Below are 23737 nucleotides of genomic sequence, written 5' to 3'. Positions count from 1 at the left end.
GGTTTCCCGAAAATTTCTTTAATCCAAAACGCTTGATGATTTTGAGTATTTAATCTTCTATTTCTTTTGTGTTTTAACTGATTTCATGAAGATTGCTTTAACCCTAACTATTTTATGCTAAAAACCCTAATTTTTCGACATTATTATTTCGATTCTGAGTTTGTCTAGGTTACTTGTGTACTGACTTTGTCCTATGCTTTGGTTTCTGTGATTCTTCCTCCAAATGTGCCCCTATTGATGTTCTTGGTTCAATTTTTCTACTGATTCTATATATCTATGTTCATTTTTTGCCTATTCATGGTAAACCTATACTTTTCTCCTTAAATTAGTGATTGATTTGGATTCTTGATTTATCAATTTGTTTTGTTAAGACCTATGTGCTAATTCCTGACTATTTCCTTTATTTACAATCTTGATTAGCTTTCTTACCTTATTCAATTAACCATGATATTCACTAATTATTTCTTTAATTAAACTTCTGTCTATTTACCCCTAATTTCTTATTTGATTTTCTTTCCTTAAATGTATTCTGCCTTTACCGTTGGTTAACTACCCTTAAATAAGGGAAAATTATACTAATTGTTGTATAATTGATTCTGTGGCTTCCTTAATTGCAGAAGGGTTAATTCCCTTTACCTTATTTTCCTTGTTCTTAAATGCTATATATACTCTCCATTACTCCTCACTTCTACACACGAACATTAGTTCATCTACACTTTCACACACTCAGGAGCTCTCTATTCTCTTCTGTTACTTGTAATTCTCACTAATCCAGCCGGCTGTAAGACAAGGCTGGCTACTTGCACCATCTATGCTCTATACGTTGTGTTCTCTCCTTAACTGGTATGTGTTGATTTAACTCCCATTCCAAAACTATGTGTTTTCTTTTTTGCTGCAGTCATTAGTTGTGATTTCCAGTTCTATTTGCTATTCTATTGTCTTATGCTCAATGTGTAACCAGCATGCTTAGATTACACTGCCTATTTACTATATCTCTCAGCATGTTTAAGTTTATTCTGTTAAAAGCTATAGATAGTATACTGTTTAGCATGCCAATCCTACTTTAGATATCTTATTCACTAGTTTGTCCAAGCTGCATTGTGTGTTTACTGTCTCACCCAGCATGTCTAAATTCTACTTGTTCTGTATGTGATTAGTGTTTCTAAAAACTTGAATGCTTCATGAAGTGTTTGTCTATCTTGTTCATCTAAGTCTAACTTACTTCACCAATGAGATCCTATTTGTGTCTAAGACCTGTGCATTCTCAACATATCTTTGTAATTAACTGGTTTATTCCATAACTTCTTGAGGAATCTGTGGATCACTAAGGTGCATTTCAGGTGTCCCCTACCCCTTTCTCCTTATGTGAAGTCTATTTGCCAAAGTATTTTCTGAAGCTGTTCTGGGATTGGTATTCTAATTTCAAGATGTTCTTTTCCATGCTTTCCAACTACTATTTTGCTCAAACTAATATAGGTTTTCAGAAAACTCTTTTCACTCCTAAGAACTTTCTTTTTACTGTTTACTAAAATCATTTAAATCATTATGCACTCTCACATTACTCTTAGATTACTAAGTCCTGCCCCTCTAGTATGTGTACTGCTTTGAGACCCTTGAGATTTCTCTGAACTCTGGCATATCAGGGCTGACACTTCCACACTGCACATAATCAGTCTTTGTTTAAGGAAAGTCTGGGTGTGAGCACTGCCCGGGATCCTTGATGTCCTTAGGGAACTCTGACACACCTAGACATGAATTGGGCTATGGAACTTTGGGCATTTGAGACCAGTAAAGACTTGGTACACCATGACTGTTTTGGGCCTGCTTCAAGATCCCTATAGCTTAGCTTCCATTCTATTTGTGTAATTTATATTCAATTCTTGGTCTGTAATAATTATTGTAAACAAACATTAGGGTGATTAGTGAAAAAGGGTGGGTAGTCATATACTGTGGGTAAAGATTGGGTAGATAACATGCCTATAGGGTTCATTTCGATTCAAATGTGTGTGTTAGATAATATGTCTATAGGATCGACTTTGAATAAGTTCTGATTGCTTTTTACATAATAGAGATCATGCCTATAGGGTCTAAATCGGCTTTAATAGAAATCATGCCTACAAGGATTTCACTTTGGTCAAATAAATTCTGTTTGCTCCGCCTTATGTTTTACTAGAAATCATGCCTATAAGATCTAAAACCAGTTTATTTTAACTTCAACGCATGGTTGTAGACTCTGAATCGGCTTAATTAATTAATTTGTTCGTTTCTTTAATAAGTTCTCAACGCTACCTTAATATTACTAGAAAGCATGCCTATAAGATCCAAAGTACCTGTTTAAAATTGTTTACTGATTTACTGCCTTCCTGATTAACGATTAGATACCATGCTCATAGGACATCACTATTATACGCCTAGGCAAGCCTATAGGGCGCTTAAAAATCTTGCGACTGTAAAACTATGTTCTGTTATCTATGACTGTTCATATTCAACAGGTCTAAAATTAGTAGGCAAGCTGAATAAGTCTTTGATACTTTAGTCCTTATTCAATACTGTATACTCTCTGCTCACCTAGATATCATGTTCTAAGGTTTTCTCTTAAATACCTAAAACTATTGTTTGAGACGTGCACTTACTTGTTCTTTTTGTGGATGCAAAAATGTGAGCCTTTAATTGTTCTCTTTAATGTAGTCCTAACTGTTTTGATTGACGCCTAGATTTTTCTCCTTTAAGTACCTTAGGATGGTCTAGAACTACCTAAATTAAAGGTCCTAAATACCTCTAGGGCCACAAGGGAGGGACGGGTAGTGCACGCATAGGATATCTTTCAAGGTTGCTAGAACGCTTTAGGCTATGACCAAGGGGAGGGAATTGGGTAGTACGGATATGATGACTACGCGCTAATGTCATGTGTAGCGCCTCATCGAGGAGTGATTACCTGGCATTATGTGGGTATGATCCTATAGGTTCACCAACCTAGGACCCCACTTTCCCAACTCCCGTTGTTTAAATAAATTTACTTTTCTTTACATATGTGCAAATTGGTCAAACCTTTTCCTTTGTTTTCATTACTTGAATCATACATGCACTTAGAATGTCAAAACATGCCTTTACTTGCAAGTATGTGTTAAAACTATTTGTTTGATAAATTGACTAATTCACATAGTTTAAGTTCAGCATGGACCTACCGTTATGGACCCCGAGGGGTGCCTAACACCTTCCCCTCAAGGTTATTTTGAGCCCATACCCTAATCTCTGGTAATGCAAACTAGTCCATGAGTTAATTACTCTAGGTGCACTAACGCACCGTAATCCGTTAGGTGGCGACTCTTCAAATACCCAATTCCCAAAAGAAAATGAGTTATTTCCCCCAATGAATGTTGAAACACGGACTTCCCCGTCAAAAAGGGAAAAAAAGGGGGCGCGACAGCATGGCGACTCTGCTGGGGATATTTTTTAGGCTCTTACCATAACGAACTTATCTTTTGTGAATTAGTCCAAGCATGCCTTATCTCATACCCTTTCCCTTATTTGAATTTAACTGTCTATTTTCAAGCATTTATGATTTCTTTTCCTGAAACTGACTTGTCTCCTTGTTTTCTTTTTATGTAACTGTCTTTGCAATTATTTAAATACTGCATTTATTATTTTCTTATGTGCAAATACTTGACAACATGTTATTTATTGCCGCATAAATCATGTTCAACATCATACTCCACTCATGCATAATTAATCATATAGCAACGCTTGATGAGTGTTTGCACTCTTCCTATATATCACCCCTTAAATTTGGAAAGGCGTATTTGCGGTAAAACTAGTCGATCAGTGGTGCGTTCGATGGTTCCGTGCCTTTCCCCCTTGAGTTGTCCGCTTGAGGGTCCCAGTCTAGACCTCTACAACAACATTTACTCTGATTAAATTGTACATGCATTATGGTCAAACCAATCAGGGTTAATATGTTATCCGCATAATAACCCTTTAAGACAAGCCTTGTCCAAAGGTCCATCAAGTTTTTCATAATCACAACAGATGTAACCACGATTATGTGCATTAATTTGGAGAAATAAGTGTCAATATGCTAATCATTACTGTATAAATAGACGAACTTGGAGGGGAAAGGGCTTAACTCTCTTTGTTATGCAGAAAATGAGGCACGAGGTCCCCAGATTCGGTATGTATAGCACACCCTCACTCTTGCTAGATTGGTGGAGGGATCTTCCTTCATGTGACCAAAACCATGTGAAACGAGTCTTAGGAAACTTGCCTTCTCTGATGGATCTTCAACTCAACAAAATGCTAATCGAGGATGCAACTATGTTTTGGGACAAGAAAAGGGTTGTGTTCCTTTTTAGGAACATAGAAATGACTCCCCTCCTAGAAGAAATAGGAAGATTTGCTGGGTTGCCTTGGGATAGCCCTAATCTGTTAGCACCTGAAAATCGCACTGCTATGGGATTTCTGAAAATGATGGGGCTGAAGAAGAATGACAACTTGAAATGCCTAAAGGACACTTACATACCTTTTGAGTTCCTTTATGAAAGATACGGTCATAGCAGCTCTTACCGTATTTTTTATGATGAGTTCTCAATCACTTCTTTAGGTTGGATTCATCGTAGGGTCTTCGTATTTATTATGTGTTTCTTGGGCATACTGGTATTCCCAATCCAAGGGGATAGAATCCATACTAGGCTGGCCATGGTAACCAAAACTCTAATGGACGGGATCAAAGGGGAGATATACATTATCATCCCTATGATCATTGCAGACATGTACCGGGTTTTGGAATGATGTCAGAAGGGGTTCAGGTTCTTTGTGGGTTGCAACTTGCTGCTACAGGTCTGGTTGTTGGAACATCTCCAAAAGGGACAATACTGTCAAGAATTTTCATGAAGGCCGTGGAATGATCACATAGCCTTCCATCATCCCAAAAGAATGAACTACATTCCAGACATGTTTGCTCAGCTAGAGGACGTTGTGGGATGGGTACAACTTTTCGAAAATTTGACCGAGGATCAAGTCCAGTGGATGTTCGAGTGGTTCCCTACCAATGAATTCATCATCAGATCCAGGGATTTTCCGTACTTGGTGTTGATTAGGTTGAGGGGCATATACCATTACGCTCCTCTAAGGGTTATGAGACAAGCAGGCAGGAGACAAATCATACCACGGGTCGCCAAAATATGTCACTTCAGAGCCAATTTCCAAGGTGACACCATCCCATATAAGAATGAAGCACAACACATGTGGACCTTAAAGATTATTGTAGAGAAGGATACTATTGAGCCAGACCAATATCACGCGGTCCACTCATACCTTTACCCTTTGTGGTTGCAGGATAACATGATTGGGGTCATTGAGACAAGGGCTGGGCCAGGAAACAGGGTCATTGACGAGGGTTCTATGATAGAGGTGAAGTACAACAAGCTGCGGAAAGGAGTTCGAAAGTTTGAAGCCGAGGATATGGCACTGCACAAAGCTGACATGGAGATGATTAACGAATGGAAAGAAATAGCCATTAAATCCAGCAAGAGGTTGGAATACCTGGAGTACAGTTTAATGGAGTTGGAAGGGAAGATGAGAAAATGGGTGATTGACTGCCAAAACACTGAAGGAAACGAAGGAGGGCATCTTGCAAGGGCATTCCTGCTGCTGAACCTGCGCGAGTTAGGAGAGTTGATCGACAAGAGCATCCAGTCTGGAGAGGTCCTTCTGGGACCAAGTAGATTAGAATTATTTGCTTTCCTTTCAAATGTAATAAGGCCAAGAGCCATTAGTAACATTATTTTGTTTCATTTTGGTTCATTTACTTTTACTTTAATGAAATGAGGCAATTATTGGCACTAAATTTCTCCAAATTGTTTTTTCGCTAGGTCTACCTCGGGCACAACGAGGCTCCCAAATTAGGACACGAATTTACATTCCCGCAATATGTGTTTAAATATTGAAACATTTCAGAATCCTTACTAACTTGTTTACCTTTTTGTTTTTCTTTATTTCTTATTCCCATCCCCTAAGGTTGGTTCGCTCATACTGGCATCGTCAGCATATCACACCAGATCTATAAGCCCTCCACCTCCTCCTCCTCTAAGTAATACAAAAGGCAAAGGAAAAGCAAAAATGGACGACTTAAGTGGTATTCGAAAGGATAATGCTAAGAACGCAGAAGCTTCAGATGGTCGGAGTCCTCCGGCACCAAATGATCTAGTCTTGAGGTTGGAACAAAAGATATTGGAGCTACAGGGAGAGCTTGAGCAGGGCCGCAATTTGGAAAACTTGTCACTCACCCTGAATGTCCCCAACATCAGCCAACAAAACACAAAGAACCCAGCACCTCCCCAAAACACACCAAACCAACATCAACAAAACCCTCTTGCACCGCATCAATACGCAACCCCACCCCAAAATCTCAGTCCCCTACCAATACCAACTCTGCCACAACACCACCATCAACCAATTCATTACCTACCAACCGCCACTTATAATACTCCCCAGAATACCCCATAACCCATTCCTGACCCTCAAAACTCAACCAATGACCACCATTACACCCAGGCACCTGGCACTCAAAAAAACAACCCCATATACGTGGAAACCGTGCCTCACTCTATCCAACCAATCTCCTATACCCCAGAATCCTCCAAAAAGGACCTACTCATTAAAAACATGGTTGAAGAACTCAAGAAGTTGACGAGTCGAGTTTAGGGTATCGAAAGCGGCAAGGGAATAGAAGGTTTGAACTATGAAGACCTATGTATATAGCCAGATGTAGAACTGTCGGAGGGATACAAACCTCCCAAGTTCGAGATGTTTGATGGTACAGGTGATTCCAGGGTTAATTTGAGGACCTATTGTGATAAGCATGTCGGGTTCGGGAAAGACGAAAAGATTCAGATGAAACTCTTTATGAGGAGTCTTACTGGAGATGTTTTGTCCTAGTACATCAGCCAAGTTCCAAGGAAATAGTCCAATTGGGTGAGTATGGCGTTAGATTTCATGGACCGGTTCAGGTTCAATACAGAGAATGCACCATATGTTTTCTACATCCATAATCTTAAGAAGAAACCCACCGAAACCTTCCGCGAGTATGCTACTCGTTGGAGGTCGAAAGCGGCCAAGGTCAGGCTATCTTTGGACGAGGAATAGATGAAACAATTCTTTGTCGGAGCACAGGATCCGCAGTATTATGAAAGATTGATGGTTATTGAAAACCATAAATTCTCTGATATCATCAAGCTTGGAAAAAAAATTGAGGAAGGCATCAAAAGCGGGATGGTAACAAATTTTGAGGCATTACAGGCCACAAATAAAGCATTGCAATCAGGCGGCATATCAAAGAAAGGAGACGTTGGGTAGTAATGGTAGCTCAAGGCCCGAAATCTCCACTTACATATCAAACTCCTCAACCCACATATCAGACACCTCCACCCACGTACCAAGCACCACCACCCACATATCAACCCGCATCGCCTAGATATTCCCAACCAGCCACTGCCTATCATACCTATAATTCCCAACCATCCCATTTCCAATCACCTCCAACTCACCAAAATATTCCAAGACCACGACCAAACTTTGACCGTAAGCCATCCAGACAGTACACTACTATTGCTGAACCCATCGACCAACTGTATGAAAGGTTGAAAGTCGCTGGTTATGTCACCCTTATTCTTGTTGTGGCATTAGAGAACCCATCCCAATGGGTTAACCCAAACAAAACCTGTGCATACCATTCCGATATGAAAGGGCACACTATTGATGAATGTCGTACATTGAAAGATAAGATCCACACGCTGATTGACAACAAGGTCATACAGGCGAAGGAAGCCACACCTAATGTCCTCAACAACCCTCTCCCTGATCATAGAGGTGGTGGAGTGCATGTGATAGAGGCGAACGAAGAGTGGGATCTTGAGGGTTCAATCGGGCTTATTCGAGAAGGCAATGAATTTAAACTTGTAGTAACACTCACTCCCATTGTAGTACAGACTCAGGCACCGTTAAAAGTTAAGATAACTGCATTAGTTCCGTTTGAGGTAGAGATAGCTCCGACTGCAGCCACCCCTGTTCCATTTGAAGTGGAAGTGGCTACACCTTTCACGGTGACAGTATCAACCACACCTCCTTTCGACACAAAACTAATACCATGGGATTATGTTGCCGAGGCTAGGCGAAAAGGGAAGGCAAAAATGGAGGAATCTGATGTTGTGCAAGGAATGACCAGGACCGGGATAATCTATACACCCGAACACTTGGGAGGACCAAGTAAGGATGCTGCTACAAAGAAGCCTGTCATTGAAATAGGACTAGATATCCTTTGGAGGAAAGTGCAAGCAAGGGAATATTCCGTCATTGATAATTTGAACAAAACCCCAGCCCATATATGCATACTGTCATTGTTGAAGAATTAAGAGGCACATAAGAATGCTTTTATGAAGGTGTTGAGTGAAGCCTACGTGCCTAACAATATCACCTGTGGAGAGATGGCCAATATGGTAAGGCAGGTGCTGGAAAGTCATAAAATAATCTTCCACGAAGATAAGTTACCGCTTGAAGGGTTGAATCACAACAGAGCATTGCATATCACAGTGCAATTTGAAGACAAGTTCATTGCCATGGTTTTGGTTGATGGAGGTTCAAGCCTCAACATTTGTCTGTTGGATCCTCTGAAAAGACTAGGCAAAGGTTTCCATGAAATACGGGCAGGGAGCATGAATGTGAAAGCTTTTGATGGGTCCCAAAGGGCCACGATTGGGGAAATTAATCTTTGTCTACAGATGGGGCCAACTTGGTTCGACGTTGAATTTCAAGTGCTCGACACATCGGCCTCATACAATCTTCTGTTGGGCCGACCATGGATACATGTTGCTGGGGCTGGGGCTTCCACACTACATCAAGCTGTGAAATTCGAATAGAACCATCAGGAAGTGACCATTCACGAAGACAAGAGTAACCCTATTTACACCAGTCAAACCATCCCGATTATTGGAAATAGAAGAAGGTTAGGAGGAGAAACCTTTCATCACATCGAACGTGTCAATGCCGTTGAAAAGGACAAATGGTGGAGTAGCAAAATAGAAAGCATATTGGCATGGTCCGGGTATGAACCTGGCAAAGGACTTGGAAAGAATTTCCAGGGTATTACTAAGTCAATTTAGCTGAAGTGTCACGGTACTACATTCGGGATCAGATATAGTATACATGGCAGGAGTACGATAATTGGTCTCCTCCATGGCGCGGACCTTATTATCCTCTCGAGCAACCACTGACGCATCTGGATCAGACTTTTCACCAAGCTGACACAATATGGGGAACTGCAAAAGAAGAAGCGTTAGCGGGGCTGAGGAATCTATTCATGGAGGATAAAGACATGGACTGCAGGTCAATAATTGAGGAAGAGGAGGAGGAGGAAGAAGGCCTCACTATTCAGATTGTGGAGAAGGGAGCTATTCTCAGGAACTGGACCGCCACACCATCCCGGGCTCGCCGAGTCCCTGGGTAGCTTGGCAGATTTTATTCCTATAGCCATTCTAGGCATTTAAGATTTTTCAGTAATTTGCTTTTAAGATTCACTTGTTTCAAAATAAATGCTCGATTCATCGAGACGTACTCGTTTGTATGTTTTAAGTATTAATCAAATGCATTGCTCTTTATTATTTATTATTATCTTTCATTTTTTTTCTACAGCGTTATTGTTACTTTCCTTGATGAACCGGTGACTGTGACATGTAATGAGGCAACACAACATGAGAATAGTGATTCGGATGAAAAAAGACAAGATACCTGAGGAAGTTGTGAGGGAATTTGAAAATTTTGAGAATAAGCCTAAGTCCAACTTGGACGAAACCGAAGCAGTAAATTTGGGGAACGCCGAGACCATCAAGAAGACTCGCATCAGCATTCACTTATCACCAATGGAAAAGGAAGAGTACATCCGCTTCTTAAAAGAGTATGAGGACATTTTCGCATGGTCATATAATGACATGGCTGGTTTGAGCACGTCCATAGTGGCTCACAAGTTGCCTACTAATCCCATGTGTCCGTCGGTGAAGCAAAAACTCAGAAAATTCAAACTAGACATGAGCCTGAATATTAAGGAGGAAGTTACTAAGCAGATCAAAGCCAAAGTTCTCAGGGTGGTTGAGTACCCAACCTGGTTAGCTAACATTGTACCAGTTCCGAATAAAGATGGGAAAGTCAGAGTATGTGTTGACTATCGGGATTTAAACAAAGCAAGACCCAAAGATGACTTTCCATTGCCAAATATACACATCCTGATCAGCAACTACACCAAGCATGAACTCCAATCCTTTGTGGATTTCTTCGTAGGCTATCACCAGATTTGGATGGACGAAGAAGACGCAGAGAAAACTTCTTTTATTACACCATGGGGGGTATATTGCTACAAGATGATGCCATTTGGTCTAAAGAATGATGGGGCTACCTACATGAGAGCCATGATAACTATCTTCCATGATATGATACACAAGGAAATAGAGGTGTATGTGGACGACGTCATTATCAAATCCAAGAGGGTCGCAGATCACATAGCAGACTTGAGAAAGTTCTTTTACAGGTTAAGGAGGTATAATCTGAAGCTGAACCCCGCAAAGTGTGCATTCGGGGTTCCCGCAGGAAAGTTATTGGGATTCATCTTTAGCCGTCGAGGGATCGAGATACATCCGTCTAAAGTTAAGGCTATTCAGGTGTTACCGCCACCTAGGAGAAAAAAGGACGTGATGAGCTTCCTAGGACGTCTCAACTATATCAGTTGCTTCATAGCACAGTCCACAGTCATGTGAACCCATCTTCAAGATGCTGAGGAAAGATGCCGAGACAAGCTGGACCGAGGATTATTAGAAAACTTTTGACAAAATCAAGGAGTACCTATCCACACTACTAGTTCTGGTCCCACCGGAACCAAGACGGCCTTTGCTACTCTATCTATCTGTGTTGGATGGAGCCTTTGGATACATTCTGGGACAACATGATGAGACAGGAAGAATGTAGCAAGACATATACTACTTGAGTAAGAAGTTCACACCTTACAAAGCATGGTACTCTCTGCTAGAGCGCACTTGCTATGCTTTGACCAGGACAACTCAGAAATTGAGACATTATTTCTGTGCTTATACCACATACCTCATATTCAGGATAGACCCTTTAAAGTATATATTTCAGAAACCCATGCCGACTGGAAAGTTGGCCAAGTGGCAGATACTGTTAAGTGAGTTCGATATCGTCTATGTAACTCAAGAGGTGGTCAAAGGACAAGCATTGGTAGATCATCTTGCTGAAAATCCGGTGGGAGGAGAATATGAACCCTTGAAAACGTATTTTCCTGATGAAGAAGTGTCATTTGTAGGAGAGGACATTACCGAAGCATACGATGGTTGGAGGATGTTCTTTGACAGAGCTGCAAATTTCAAAGGAGTGGGCATTGGAGCAGTTTTGGTATCAAAAACGGGTCAACATTATCTGGTATCTGCTAAACTCAAATTTCCCTTCACCAATAACATGGCGGAGTATGAGGCCTGCATACTAGGAGTCAACATGGCAATGGACATGAATATTCAGGAGCTTCTAGTAATTGGTGATACAAATTTTCTTGTGCATCAGGTACAAGGAGAATGGGCCACCAATAATTCCAAGATATTGTCATATCTGCACCATGTGCAGGAATTGAGAAAGAGGTTCACGAAGATAGAGTTCTGACATGTGCCCAGAATTCAGAATGAGTTCGCCGATACATTGGCCACTTTATCATCCATGATACAGCATCCAAATAATAATTACATTGATCTTATCTTGGTGAGAATTCATAATCAGCCGGTATATTGTGCCCATGTTGAAGAAGATATAGATGGAAAACTTTGGTTCCATGACATCAAGGAGTATTTGGCGAAAGGAGAATATCTGGAGCATGCAAACCACACTCGAAAACGCACACTCCGGATATTGTCCAATCACTTCTTCCATAGCATAGGAAATTTGTACAGGAGAACTCCTGATTTGGGACTACTAAGATCTGTCGACGCAAAAGAGGCTTCTAAGCTACTTGAGGAGATACATGCTAGGACCTGCGGCTCACATATGAATGGTTTTGTCTTAGCCAAGAAGATACTAAGGGTCGGTTGCTTTTGGATGACCATGGAGACAGACTGCGTCCAATACGTCTGCAAATGCTACAAATGCCAAGTGCACGCTGATATGATAAAGGTTCTACCAAATGAGCTCAATACCACAAGCTCACCTTGGCCATTCGTCGTCTGGGGAATGGACGTCATCGGTCCAATCGAGCCCACTGCTTCAAACGGGCACAGGTTTATTCTGGTGGCCATTGATTACTTCACAAAATGGGTAGAAGCTACATCTTACAAAGGTATAACAAAGAAAGTCGTCGCAGACTTTGTCAAAGATCGTATCGTTTGTCGATTCGGGGTTCTCGAGTCCATTGTTACTGATACCGCTGCCAATCTCAACAGTGATTTGATAAAAGCCTTGTGTGAAACTTTCAAAATCAAACACAAGAATTCCACAGCCTATAAACCTCAGATTATTGGAGTCGTAGAAGCCGCCAACAAAAATATCAAGAAGATACTAAGGAAGATGGTAGAAAACCACAAACAATGGCACGAGAAGCTACCTTTCGCTTCGTTGGGATACCGCACCATGGTTTGAACATCAACCGGAGCAACTCCCTACATGTTGGTCTATGGTACTGAGGTTGTCATCCCAACTGAGGTAGAGATTCCTTATTTAAGAATCATACAAGAAGCTGAACTCAGTGATGCAGAATGGATAAGGAACCGCTATGAACAATTGGCCCTTATAGATGGAAAAATGATGAACGTAGTATGTCACGGTTAGCTTTACAAGAACAGGATGTCTAGAGCTTTCAACAAAAGGGTCAAACCAAAACAATTTGCACCAGGACAGCTAGTGCTGAAGAAGATCTTCCCACATCAAGATGAAGCCAAAGGGAAATTCTCTCCCAATTGGCAAGGTCCATACATGGTTCCTAGGGTGCTGACAGGAGGAGAACTCATACACGCAGAGATGGATGGAGAAATCTGGCCAAAACCAATCAATTCAGACACAGTCAAGAGATACTATGCTTAGATTATTTACATTTCCTAATCTGATGTAATTGAACTACGCTTGACCTGATTCCCATTTAAGAGGAGATACATAGGCAGCCCTATGGGTTCGGTCATATTATAATAAAATTTCCATTTCCCCCAAAATTAGAAACTGGGGCAGAATTTTGAGGAGGACCCTCAAAATTCCAAAGTAAGTCCAGCCAACGCCAACATATGTCAGACGGTCAGAAATCGGTTAAGAAATTGGGGCAGAATTTTGAGAAGGATTCTCAAAATTCCGAAGAAGGTTCAACAAAGTTCGCAAACAGCCGAAGGATCATCCACCAAACTAGGGCAGAATTTTGATGAGGACCCTCAAAATTCTAACATGAGAAAGCTGCAATGTCTCTGGAATGTGTTGCAGTCACTAGTTCATCTAAAACTCACTTGATATATCAATATGTTTCTAAAATGACTTTATTTTTATCAATAATTTCATATTTTCGAAAACTCTATTTTTATAACAGTCAGGCGTTACCAGGGAAACTCAAATAAGACCTTCAGAACGGAACAAAGCAAGGCCAGCAAATAGAAGCACGAACCAACCTCTCCTCACAAAACTTACAATTTTTCTTTGAACGCAGGCACATTTGACATAGCGATAGCCTTCGCAAACATGTATTCACAAAGTGAATTCACTATCAATCCGTCCATCAGACACCAAATATATCTCTAGCTAAGAAATATATACTACTCTTATTTTCTACTCACTCTTTGCATGGGACTAAGCCTTGTCCTGCATACTTGCTAATCCTTGCCTCCATATCTGCATGAGGCTAATCCTTGCCTCCATATCTGCATGAGGATAATCCCTGCCTCCATACCTGCACGGGGCTAATCCTTGCCTCCATATTTGCATGAGGCTAATCCTTGCCTCCCTGTTTGCATGAGGCTAATCCCTGCCTCTATATCTGCATGAGGCTAATCATTACCTCCCTATTTGCATGAGACTAATCCCTGCCTCCATACCTGCATGAGGCTAATCCTTGTCTCCATACTTGCATGAGGCTAATCTTTGCCTCCCTGTTTGCATGAGGCTAATCCCTACCTTCATACCTGCATGAGGCTAATTCTTGCCTCCACATCTGCATGAGGCTAATTCCTGCCTCCACATCTACATGAGGCTAATCCCTGCCTCTACATCTTCATGAGGCTAATCCCTGCCTCCATGTCTGCATGAGGCTAATTCTTGCCTCCACATCTGCATGAGGCTAATCCCTGCTTCCACATCTGCTTGAGGCTAATCCCTGCCTTCATATCTGCATGAGGCTAATCCTTGCCTCCCCATTTGCACGGAGACTAAGCATTGTCCCTCCTTGAATAAATATCGATCTATTCTAGTACTATCTATTTGCTTTTCAATCGGGCTAAGCCCTGCCCCGCATTCCACAAGACTAAGCCTTGTCTTGGTAGCATCTTATTATTGCATCTCATAGGCTGAAATATCGCCAACCTATCCAAAGGCGTCATAGTCTAAAAGGTATCATCCTCATAGCCGGAAGACACAATGCCATGGCCTGAGGATCTCTCAAATTCGCATATCATTATTCAAAGGCGTTATGGTTCGGAGGCACCATCTGCATGGCCCGAGAACACCATTTCATGGCCTGCGAATCCCTCACTAAAAAATTCACGTCCTAGGACATCATGGTTCAAGGACGTCATCCTTAACCGTCCGGAGACAACTTTCATGGTCCAAAGGGAATCTGCATTATGTTTAAATTTTCGCACAAATACATGTTCGTAGCATCTCTTTATCTGCAGGTGACCAGCAAGCAGTCGCTATCCTAGTAGGAGCGACCTCGCTCCAGTTCAACTATCTCAAACCTGGACCGTTCACCATAACCACTCTTGCATCACTCCAAAATCTCGCATCCATTCTTGTAATGACTTTATCGGTATATTCCGTTAATGAATCCAAAACTACACGTGGCCTGATTCCTGTAAAATCAGGGATATGTAGGCGGCTCAAAGATCAGAGTCCGGCCTCTGTCTTTCAAAACATCCCATCCAGTCAAAATTGGCCATCATTTCTTTACCCGGTAACTCTTTTCATCCTTCCCGGGTAAAAAAAGGCAGGTGTAGATCCCAGTTCTTCCCATAATATTTCAAAACTATGTCTGGGCATCAATTAGTATTTTTTATACAATTTTTGCATTTTTAAATATTTTAACAAATTTCTCCTAGCATTTATTTTTATAAAACAATCATTAAATTGCATCACAAATAGTTTTAATAATTTTTTGTGGCTTAATTTTATTATTTGCATTCGTATTAAGTTTCAATTATTGCACAAATAGTCATATCTGTATTTTAAGATGCCATTGCAATTACTTAGCAATTATAGCCTATGCATGCATTATTACATAATTTTACCGAAAAATAGCCTTTTATATTTTTAAAATATTAAGTAATTACTTTAAAACATTTTCATGCATGAAAATCATTTTTTTATAATTTATTAACCATTTTTTTTTAAATTATTTTAGCAATTAATTAGGTATTTCACAAATAGCCCTTTTTCATTTAAAATCTAGCCTATTAACCAGCCCAATACCCTTGTAATACCAGCCCAATACCCCTTTAATACCAGCCCAATTTACACAAGCTCAATCTGCACCTACCCGATCCAAGATCCCCATCAAATTGTGGCCATTGATCCTTTAGATCAACGGTCCACATCAATACTTGCCTTTTTTAATCAAACGACCCCATAAACCCTAATCATTTCCTCCACACAGCCACCCTTGGATCCCCTTCTCTCTGGTTCTCTCTGAAACCAACCCCTAACCCTAATCGTTGTCGCCTAAAATCAGCCCTAATCCTTTGAATCCGTGTCCGATCAATGGCATCCTATGGCTGTACAAAGTCTCTACTTGTCTCATATCCCCTTGGTTGTTTGATTATGTGGTTTTTGTGGAAGAACCTCGAAGAGATCTGGTCCATATCTCGTTCAAAGCTCTTCAAGGGTTCGTCCATAGTTTGCGAGTAATTTCTATCGAAGTTCTATGGTTCAAATCTCTGGTCCAAAACCAGGTTTCCTTTACCCCTCCCCTTTCTCCTCAAAACCCTAATATTTGGACCTGAATCTGTCCCGATCTTTGTATATCTAGAAGGATTCTGAGTTTGTCAATACCTTTTCTTTAAAGATCTCTTGTTTCTTTTCTGTTAACCAATTTTAGCACTATATTTTGGTTTCATTGCTATCCACTGTTTGAATCTCTGCATACTTGAAATGTTTTTCATGTTTCTGTGATTTTTCTTTAAGTTTCTCTTATTCCTCTACTACTGACCGATTTTAAACACTACAACACTTCAGGTTTTTCGACTTATATGACTTCTTGTTTGTTCAAATCTCTGTATGTTGACACACCTTCCAGTTTTCTTCTTTAAGTTTCTCCAAACTAGGGTTTCCCGAAAATTTCTTTCTCCAAAACGTTTGATGATTTTAAGTGTTTAATCTTCTGTTTCTTGTGTGTTTAATCTGATTTCATGAAGATTGCTTTAACCCTAACTTACTTATGCTAAAAACCCTAATTTTTTGATATTATTGTTTGGATTCTGAGTTTATAGATTACTTGTGTACTGACTTTATCCTATGCTTTGGTTTCTGTGATTTTTCCCCTAATATGCCTCTATTGATGTTCTTGGTTCGATTTTTCTACTGATTATATATGTCTATGTTCATTTTTTTGCCTATCCATGGTAAATCTATACTTTTCTCCTTAAATCAGTGATTGATTTGGATTCTTGATTTATCAATTTATTTTGTTAAGACCTATGTGCTAATTCCTCACTATTTCCTTTATTTACAATTTTGATTAGCTTTCTTACCTTATTCAATTAACCATGATATTCACTAATTCTTCACTAATCATTTCCTTAATTAAACTTTTGTCTATTTACCCCTAATTACTCATTTGATTTTCTTTCCTTAAATGTATTATGCCTTTACCGTTAGTTAACTACCCTTAATTAAGGGAAAATTATACTAATTGGTGTATAATTGATTATATGGCTTCCTTAATTGCAGAAGGGTTGATTCCCTTTACCTTATTTTCCTTGCTCTTAACTGCTATATATACTCTCCTTTACTCCTCACTTCTACACAGGAACATTAGTTCATCTACACTTTCACACTCTCAAGAGCTCTCTATTCTCTTCTGTTACTTGTAATTCTCACTAGTCCAGCCGGCTGTAAGCCAAGGCTGGCTACTTGCACCATCTCTGCTCTATACTCTGTATTATCTCCTTAACTGGTATGTCCTGATTCAGTTCCCATTCCAGAACTGTGTGTTTCTTTGTTGCTACAGTCAATAGTTGAGATTTCCAGTTCTATTTGCTATTCTAATGTCTTATGCTCAATATGTAACCAACATGCTTAGATTACACTTCCTATTTACTGTATCACTCAGCATGTTTAAGTTTATTCTGTTAAAAGTTATAGCTAGTATACTGTTTAGCATGTCAATCCTGCTTTAGATAATTTATTCACTAGCATGTCCAAGCTGTATTGTGTGTTTACTGTCTCACCCAGCATGACTAAATTCTGTTTGTTCTGTATGTGATTAGTATTTCTAAAACCTTGAATGTTTCATGAAGTGTTTGTCTAGCTTGTTCATCTAAGTCTAACTTAATTCACCAATGAGATCATGTTTGTGTGTAAGACCTGTGTATTCTCAACATATCTTTGTAATTAACTGATTAATTCCATAACTTCTTGAGGAATCTGTGTATCACTAAGGTGAATTCTAGGTGTCCCCTACCCCTTTCTCCTTATGTGAAGTCTGTTTGCCAAAGTGTTTTCTGAAGCTATTCTAGGATTGGTATTCTGATTTCAAGATGTTTTTTTTTCATGCTTTCCAACTATTGTTTTACTCAAACTAGTACAGGTTTTCAGAAAACTCTTTTCACTCATAAGACCTTTCTTTATACTATTTACTAAACTCTTTCAAATCATTATGCACTCTCACATTACTCTTAGATTACTAAGTCCTGCCCCTCTGGTATGTGTACTACTTTGAGACCCTTGAGATCTTTCTGAACTCTGGCATATCAGGGCTGGCATTTCCACATTGCACATAATCAGCCTTTGTTTGACGAAAGTCTGGGTGTGAGCACTGCCCGGGATCCTTGAGGTCCTTAGGGAACTTTGACACACCTGGACATGAATTGGGTTATAAAACTTTGGGCATTTGAGACTAGTAAAGGCTTGGTACACTATGACTATTTAGAGCCTGCTTCAGGCTCCCTATAGCTTAGCTTCCATTCTATTTATGAAATTTATATTCAATTCTTGGTCTGTAATAATTATTGTAAACAAACATTGGGGTGATTAGTGAAAAAGGGTGGGTAGTCACATACTGTGAGTAAAGTTTGGGTAGATAACATGCCTATAGGGTCCATTTTGATTCAAATGTGTGTGTTAGATAATATGCCTATAAGATCTGCTTTGAATAACTTCTGATTGCTTTTTACATAATAGAAATCATGCCTATAGGGTCTAAATCAGCTTTAATAGAAATCATGCCTATAGGGATTTCGCTTTGGTCAAATAAATTCTATTTGCTCCGCCTTATGTTTAATTAGAAATCATGCCTATAAGATTTAAAACCAGTTTAGTTTAACTTCAATGCATGTTTGTAGACTCTAAATTGGCTTAATTAATTAATCTGTTCATTTCTTTAATAAGTTTTCAATGCTGCCTTAATATTACTAGAAAGCATTCCTATAGGATCCAAATTACCCGTTTAAAATTGTTTACTGATTTACTGCCTTCCTGATTAATGATTAGATACCATGCTCATAAGACATCACTATTATGCGTCTAGGCAAGCCTATAAGGCGCTTAAAAATCCTGCGATTATAAAACTATGTTTTGTTATCTATGACTGCTCATATTCAACAAGTCTAAAATCAGCAGGCAAGCTGAATAGGTCTTTGACACTTTGGTCCTAATTCAATATTGTATACTCTCTGCTCACCTAGATATCATGTTCTAAGGTTTTCTCTTAAATACCTGAAACTGTTGTTTGAGACGTGCACTTATTTGTTCTATTTGTGGAGGTAAAAATATGAGCCTTTAATTGTTCTCTTTAATGCAGTCCTAACTGTTTTGATTGACGCCTAGATTTTTCTCCGTTAAGTACCTTAGGATGATCTAGAACTACCTAAATTAGAGGTCCTAAATACCTCCAGAGCTACAAGTAAGGGACGGGTAGTACACGCATAGGATATCTTTCAAGGTTGCTAGAATGCTTTAGGCTATGTCCAAGGGGAGGGAATTGGGTAGTAAGGATATGATGACTACGCGCTAATGTCACGTGTAGCCCCTCATCGAGGAGTGATTACCGGGCATTGTGTAGGTATGATCCTATAGGTTCACCAACCTAGGACCTCTTTTTCCCAACTCCCGTTGTTTAAATAAATTTACTTTTCTTTACATATGTGCAAATTGTTCAAACCTTTTCCTTTGTTTTCATTCTTGAATCGTACATGCACTTAGAATGTCAAAAAATGCCTTTACTTGCAAGTATGTGTTAAAACTGTTTATTTGTTAAATTAACTAATTCACATAGTTTAAGTTCGGTCGGGACCCACCATTATGGACCGCGAGGGGTGCCTAACACCTTCCCCTCAAGGTTATTTCGAGTCCTTACCCTAATCCCTAGTAATGCAAACCAGTCCATAAGTTAATTACTCTATGTGCCCTAACGCACCGTAATCTGTTAGGTGGTGACTCTTCAAATACCCAATTCCCAAAAGGAAGCAAATTATTTCTCCCATGAATGTCGAAACCCGGACTTCCCCGTCAAAAAAGGGAAAAAAGGGGTGCGACACTAATACCTCCAGGGCCATAGATAAGGGACGGGCAGTGCACGCGTAGGAACGAACTAGAATCAATTAGAGCGCTTTAGATAACAACTTAAAGATAGTAATCAGGTAGCAGGAGATGATAGTCTGTGCCCGTTGAATAATATTAGTAACACCCCGTCTTGAGGGAGTTACGAAGTATCATTTATGCTGCACGGGGTGATCCTTTAGGCTAAAAAATTTAGGACCCCCCATCCCTACGAAATAATCCTCTCGCTTCTTTATTAGACTAATTCATAAGTTAAGTTCGGCCAGGACCCACTGTTGTGGACTTCGAAGGGTGACTAACACCTTTCCCTCAAGGTAATTTCGAGACCTTACCCGATCTCTAGTGATGTAAACTGTATAACATGAGTTATTTGCTCTAGGTACGCTAACGCACCTTAATCCGGTAGGAGGCGACTCTAATAAGTTCCTTTTTCCCTACTCTCTCAAAGGAGTCATCAAAATTCGAAATCCGATTTTGCGAGAAAAAGGGGGCGCGACATATACGAATAATGGATATCAAATCACATACTCATGGACTATGAAAAATAGCATGCTAAAGTGTATGCATATGCGTAGTGGTACTACGGCTCAAATTAGGGGGGTACGCCATACAACAACAAGTATCATGCTCAATTAGGTAACTGAAGCCTACACATAGTCTCTAGCAAGATTCAAGAAGTCTACGTAGTCATATAAATGATGATAGAACGCATACAGTCTGAATAAGGCATAATAAAAGCTTAAAATCTAGTCCGATCAAATTATATATAGTACTCACATATATACTTGTCATCTCGCATATACGTCGCTTCTCACATAGTCCAATTAGACAAATAAGGCCATATCCTAAGGATATTACCTCCAAAAAGAATATTAGGCAAGATACTTATGTCAAACTAGCAAATTCAATGCTCCAGGAATGCCTTCGCTCGCAAATTGACCTCTGTACGGCTCAAATCTAGTCTAATAACACACCACGATGTCCAATAACGCTAAAGAAAACACTTGCAAAGCATAAAGGCTCGATCTTTAACCAATTACACAAATTCAACCTGAGATCGCTTCCCTGAACATGGCAAAACTCACAAATCCTAACTACCCATTCGAATATGATTCTAATATATAAGTTTCTTCCAAATCCAACTCCAAATAGGGGTTGAAATCTCAATCATTAAAATTCCAAAAATCTAGCACAAAAACACCAAACTTTCTCTTTCAAATTCATGTTATAAGTGTACAAATTCGTGGGGAATATAGATATATAATCAAATCCAAGAAAAATTTACCTACCCTCAAAGTGGTGATGAAAATCTCCCCAAATATCGGCTCTAGCCGAGCTCCAAAACTCCAAATAATAAAAAATGAGCTAACCTTTCGAAATAATAAGACCGCCAGTGGTTCCGCTTCTATGGACCAAATAAGAGCTTATCCGCAATTGTTTCTATGAATAAATCGCATCTGTGAAGTCTCCTCCCCTCGGCCAACTTCGTACCTGCGACAAATCAATGACTTTTGCGGTACCGCCGGCGCGCAAATACATTTGCTTATGCGCTTCTCCGCATGAACTACTGCAGGAGTGAAGTCCCAGCTCCAACTCCTCTTTGCATGTGTGCCCCCTAGCTCCTCTTCGCATCTGCACCCCTACGTCCACAGGTGTGATGTCTCACCTGCACACCAAATCTAGCAGGTGCGACACGCCAGCACCAAAACTGCCCATCAATACCAAAATCGTTCGGGACCCATCTGAAACACACCCGAGTATACCGGGATCCCGTCCAATCATACCAAAAAGTATAAATACCTAATCTAAACTTATTCCAAGGATCAAAGCATCACAATTAATGTCAAAACAATAGATCGATTATTAAAATCCAACTCTTACCTTCCAAACATTCAACTTCGTTGAACATGTTTGAATCATCACTAAATATTCCGGATTCCAACCAAACTTCGCACACAAGTTCCAAACTATTAAATGAACCTATTCCAAGTTCTGAAATAATAATTTGAGTCTGATATCATCAAAGTCAACTCCCAATCAAACCTATGGGCTCTCCAAATAAATTGCCAACTTTTGACAAATAGAGCCGAAATCCTCTAGGAACCTCCAAATCCAAATTCAAACATACACCTGAGTCCAAAAGCACCATACGAATCTATTGAAACTATCAGATCACCAATCCGAGACCAACTACTCAAAAGTCAAACTTTGGTAAACTCTTAACAACTTAAGCTTCCAAAATGAGACTAAATGACCTAAGTCACTCCCAAGCCTTCCTGAGACCAAATCCACTAACACAGCAAGTTATAAAACATCAAACAGACCTACAGAAAGCATTAAATAGAGGAATGAGGATCATATATACAAAACAATTGGTTGGGTCGTTACATCATACTACACATCTGCTCCTTGCGTGCAGATTCGGGAGCCGAGTTGTTGTGGGAGACGAAGCGTAGCATTGAAGACGTACTAGCATTACAGATACAAGCTACCACTTATTCATGGTAGTAAAGACTTATTTTTCGGTTTATGTAAATTCAAACATGTGATGTATCTTTACTCAAACCATAACTGTATTCTTATTCTTAGTCGCTCATGACTTGTACTACTAGTCCTTGGGATAGTTGTATTGACTTTCGTAGTCTTATTTATTATTTAATGATGTTTTCTCGTTATATCTTATATTGTTTGACTTACCTAGCGGGTTGGGTTATGTGCCATCACAACTTGGCGGAAGTACATTATACATCTGATACCAGCAACAGAGCTTGAGTTGTGACACCAACTTTTTGTTATAAAATTATAAATTAAGTCAAATATGAAATCAACCAAGTCCAAAATATGAGACAAATAAGAAAATTAAAATTATATGTTAATTGAAGACTGTTGAAAAATTGGTACAGAAATTTTATAAGATAAAATAGCACATATATTCAATTGCTTTATCTTTTAAACTAAAATCATTATAAAAAAAAAAAAAGAAACTCCTAGATTATGGGTTTTAATACACTAATTTTGCAACAAATACCTACAAACATCGTATACAAATTGAAGTTGGGTATATAACAAATTGCTTTCATATTAAATTCAAAGTTATTATAAAATACATCAATATAAAATTCAACTATGAATACCAAGTTTACAAATAAATATAAAATTCAACTACTAATAAGAATATGTGCACGAAAAATTTAATTACTAATACAAAACATTTTTGCTTAAAGAAAGAGGACTTGAAACACGTAATTTTGTAGATGTTGCTCGAACCTGGTAAAGTATTGATAATGAAAAGGTGAGATTGTAAGTTGTTTTATAGAAGTATGTGGGTTTATAATCAGAAACAAGAAAGGTAATATAAAATTATGTATAGTTCAAATAGCCCAAAAAAAAAGTTTATCAGAAAAATAAAAGCTCTTAAAATAAAAAAATAAAATAAAAAAGTTAAACGAGCTTGTTTTCACCTAATATGTTTTATAGAAAATTAGAGGGTGTTTGGCGCTTATAAGCTAGTCAAAGCCGCTTATAAATACTTCTTGGCTTTAGAGGCGGATTTAAGATTTTTGGTACATGGGTGCACTACTAAAAAAAGGAGAAAAAAAGTATCTAATGGGATTGATCCCTATACCTGTTGGTATACAATTCAATCTCCGACCAAGTGTACTATTCTACCTTTTAGGAGCATAGGTTCCAACAGTTAATCTTATACCAATTTTAGAAAATATGTACATAAAATATCTAA

The 23737-nt window shown here is 39.2% G+C and overlaps 1 protein-coding gene across 1 annotated transcript; it reads left to right on the top strand.

Moving 5' to 3' along the window:
- Positions 1 to 8477: 8477 nt before the first annotated feature.
- LOC138877501 (uncharacterized) lies at positions 8478 to 8909 on the top strand. Its single transcript, XM_070157114.1, has one exon. It carries the CDS (start codon positions 8478 to 8480, stop codon positions 8907 to 8909), a length of 432 nt encoding a protein of 143 aa, XP_070013215.1.
- Positions 8910 to 23737: the final 14828 nt, after the last annotated feature.

This window comes from Nicotiana sylvestris, chromosome 9 (genome assembly GCF_000393655.2).
Source record: "Nicotiana sylvestris chromosome 9, ASM39365v2, whole genome shotgun sequence".
NCBI lineage: Eukaryota > Viridiplantae > Streptophyta > Magnoliopsida > Solanales > Solanaceae > Nicotiana > Nicotiana sylvestris.
The sequence above is the reverse complement of the archived record's forward strand: the minus strand, read 5'-3'. Positions and strand labels throughout refer to the sequence as shown.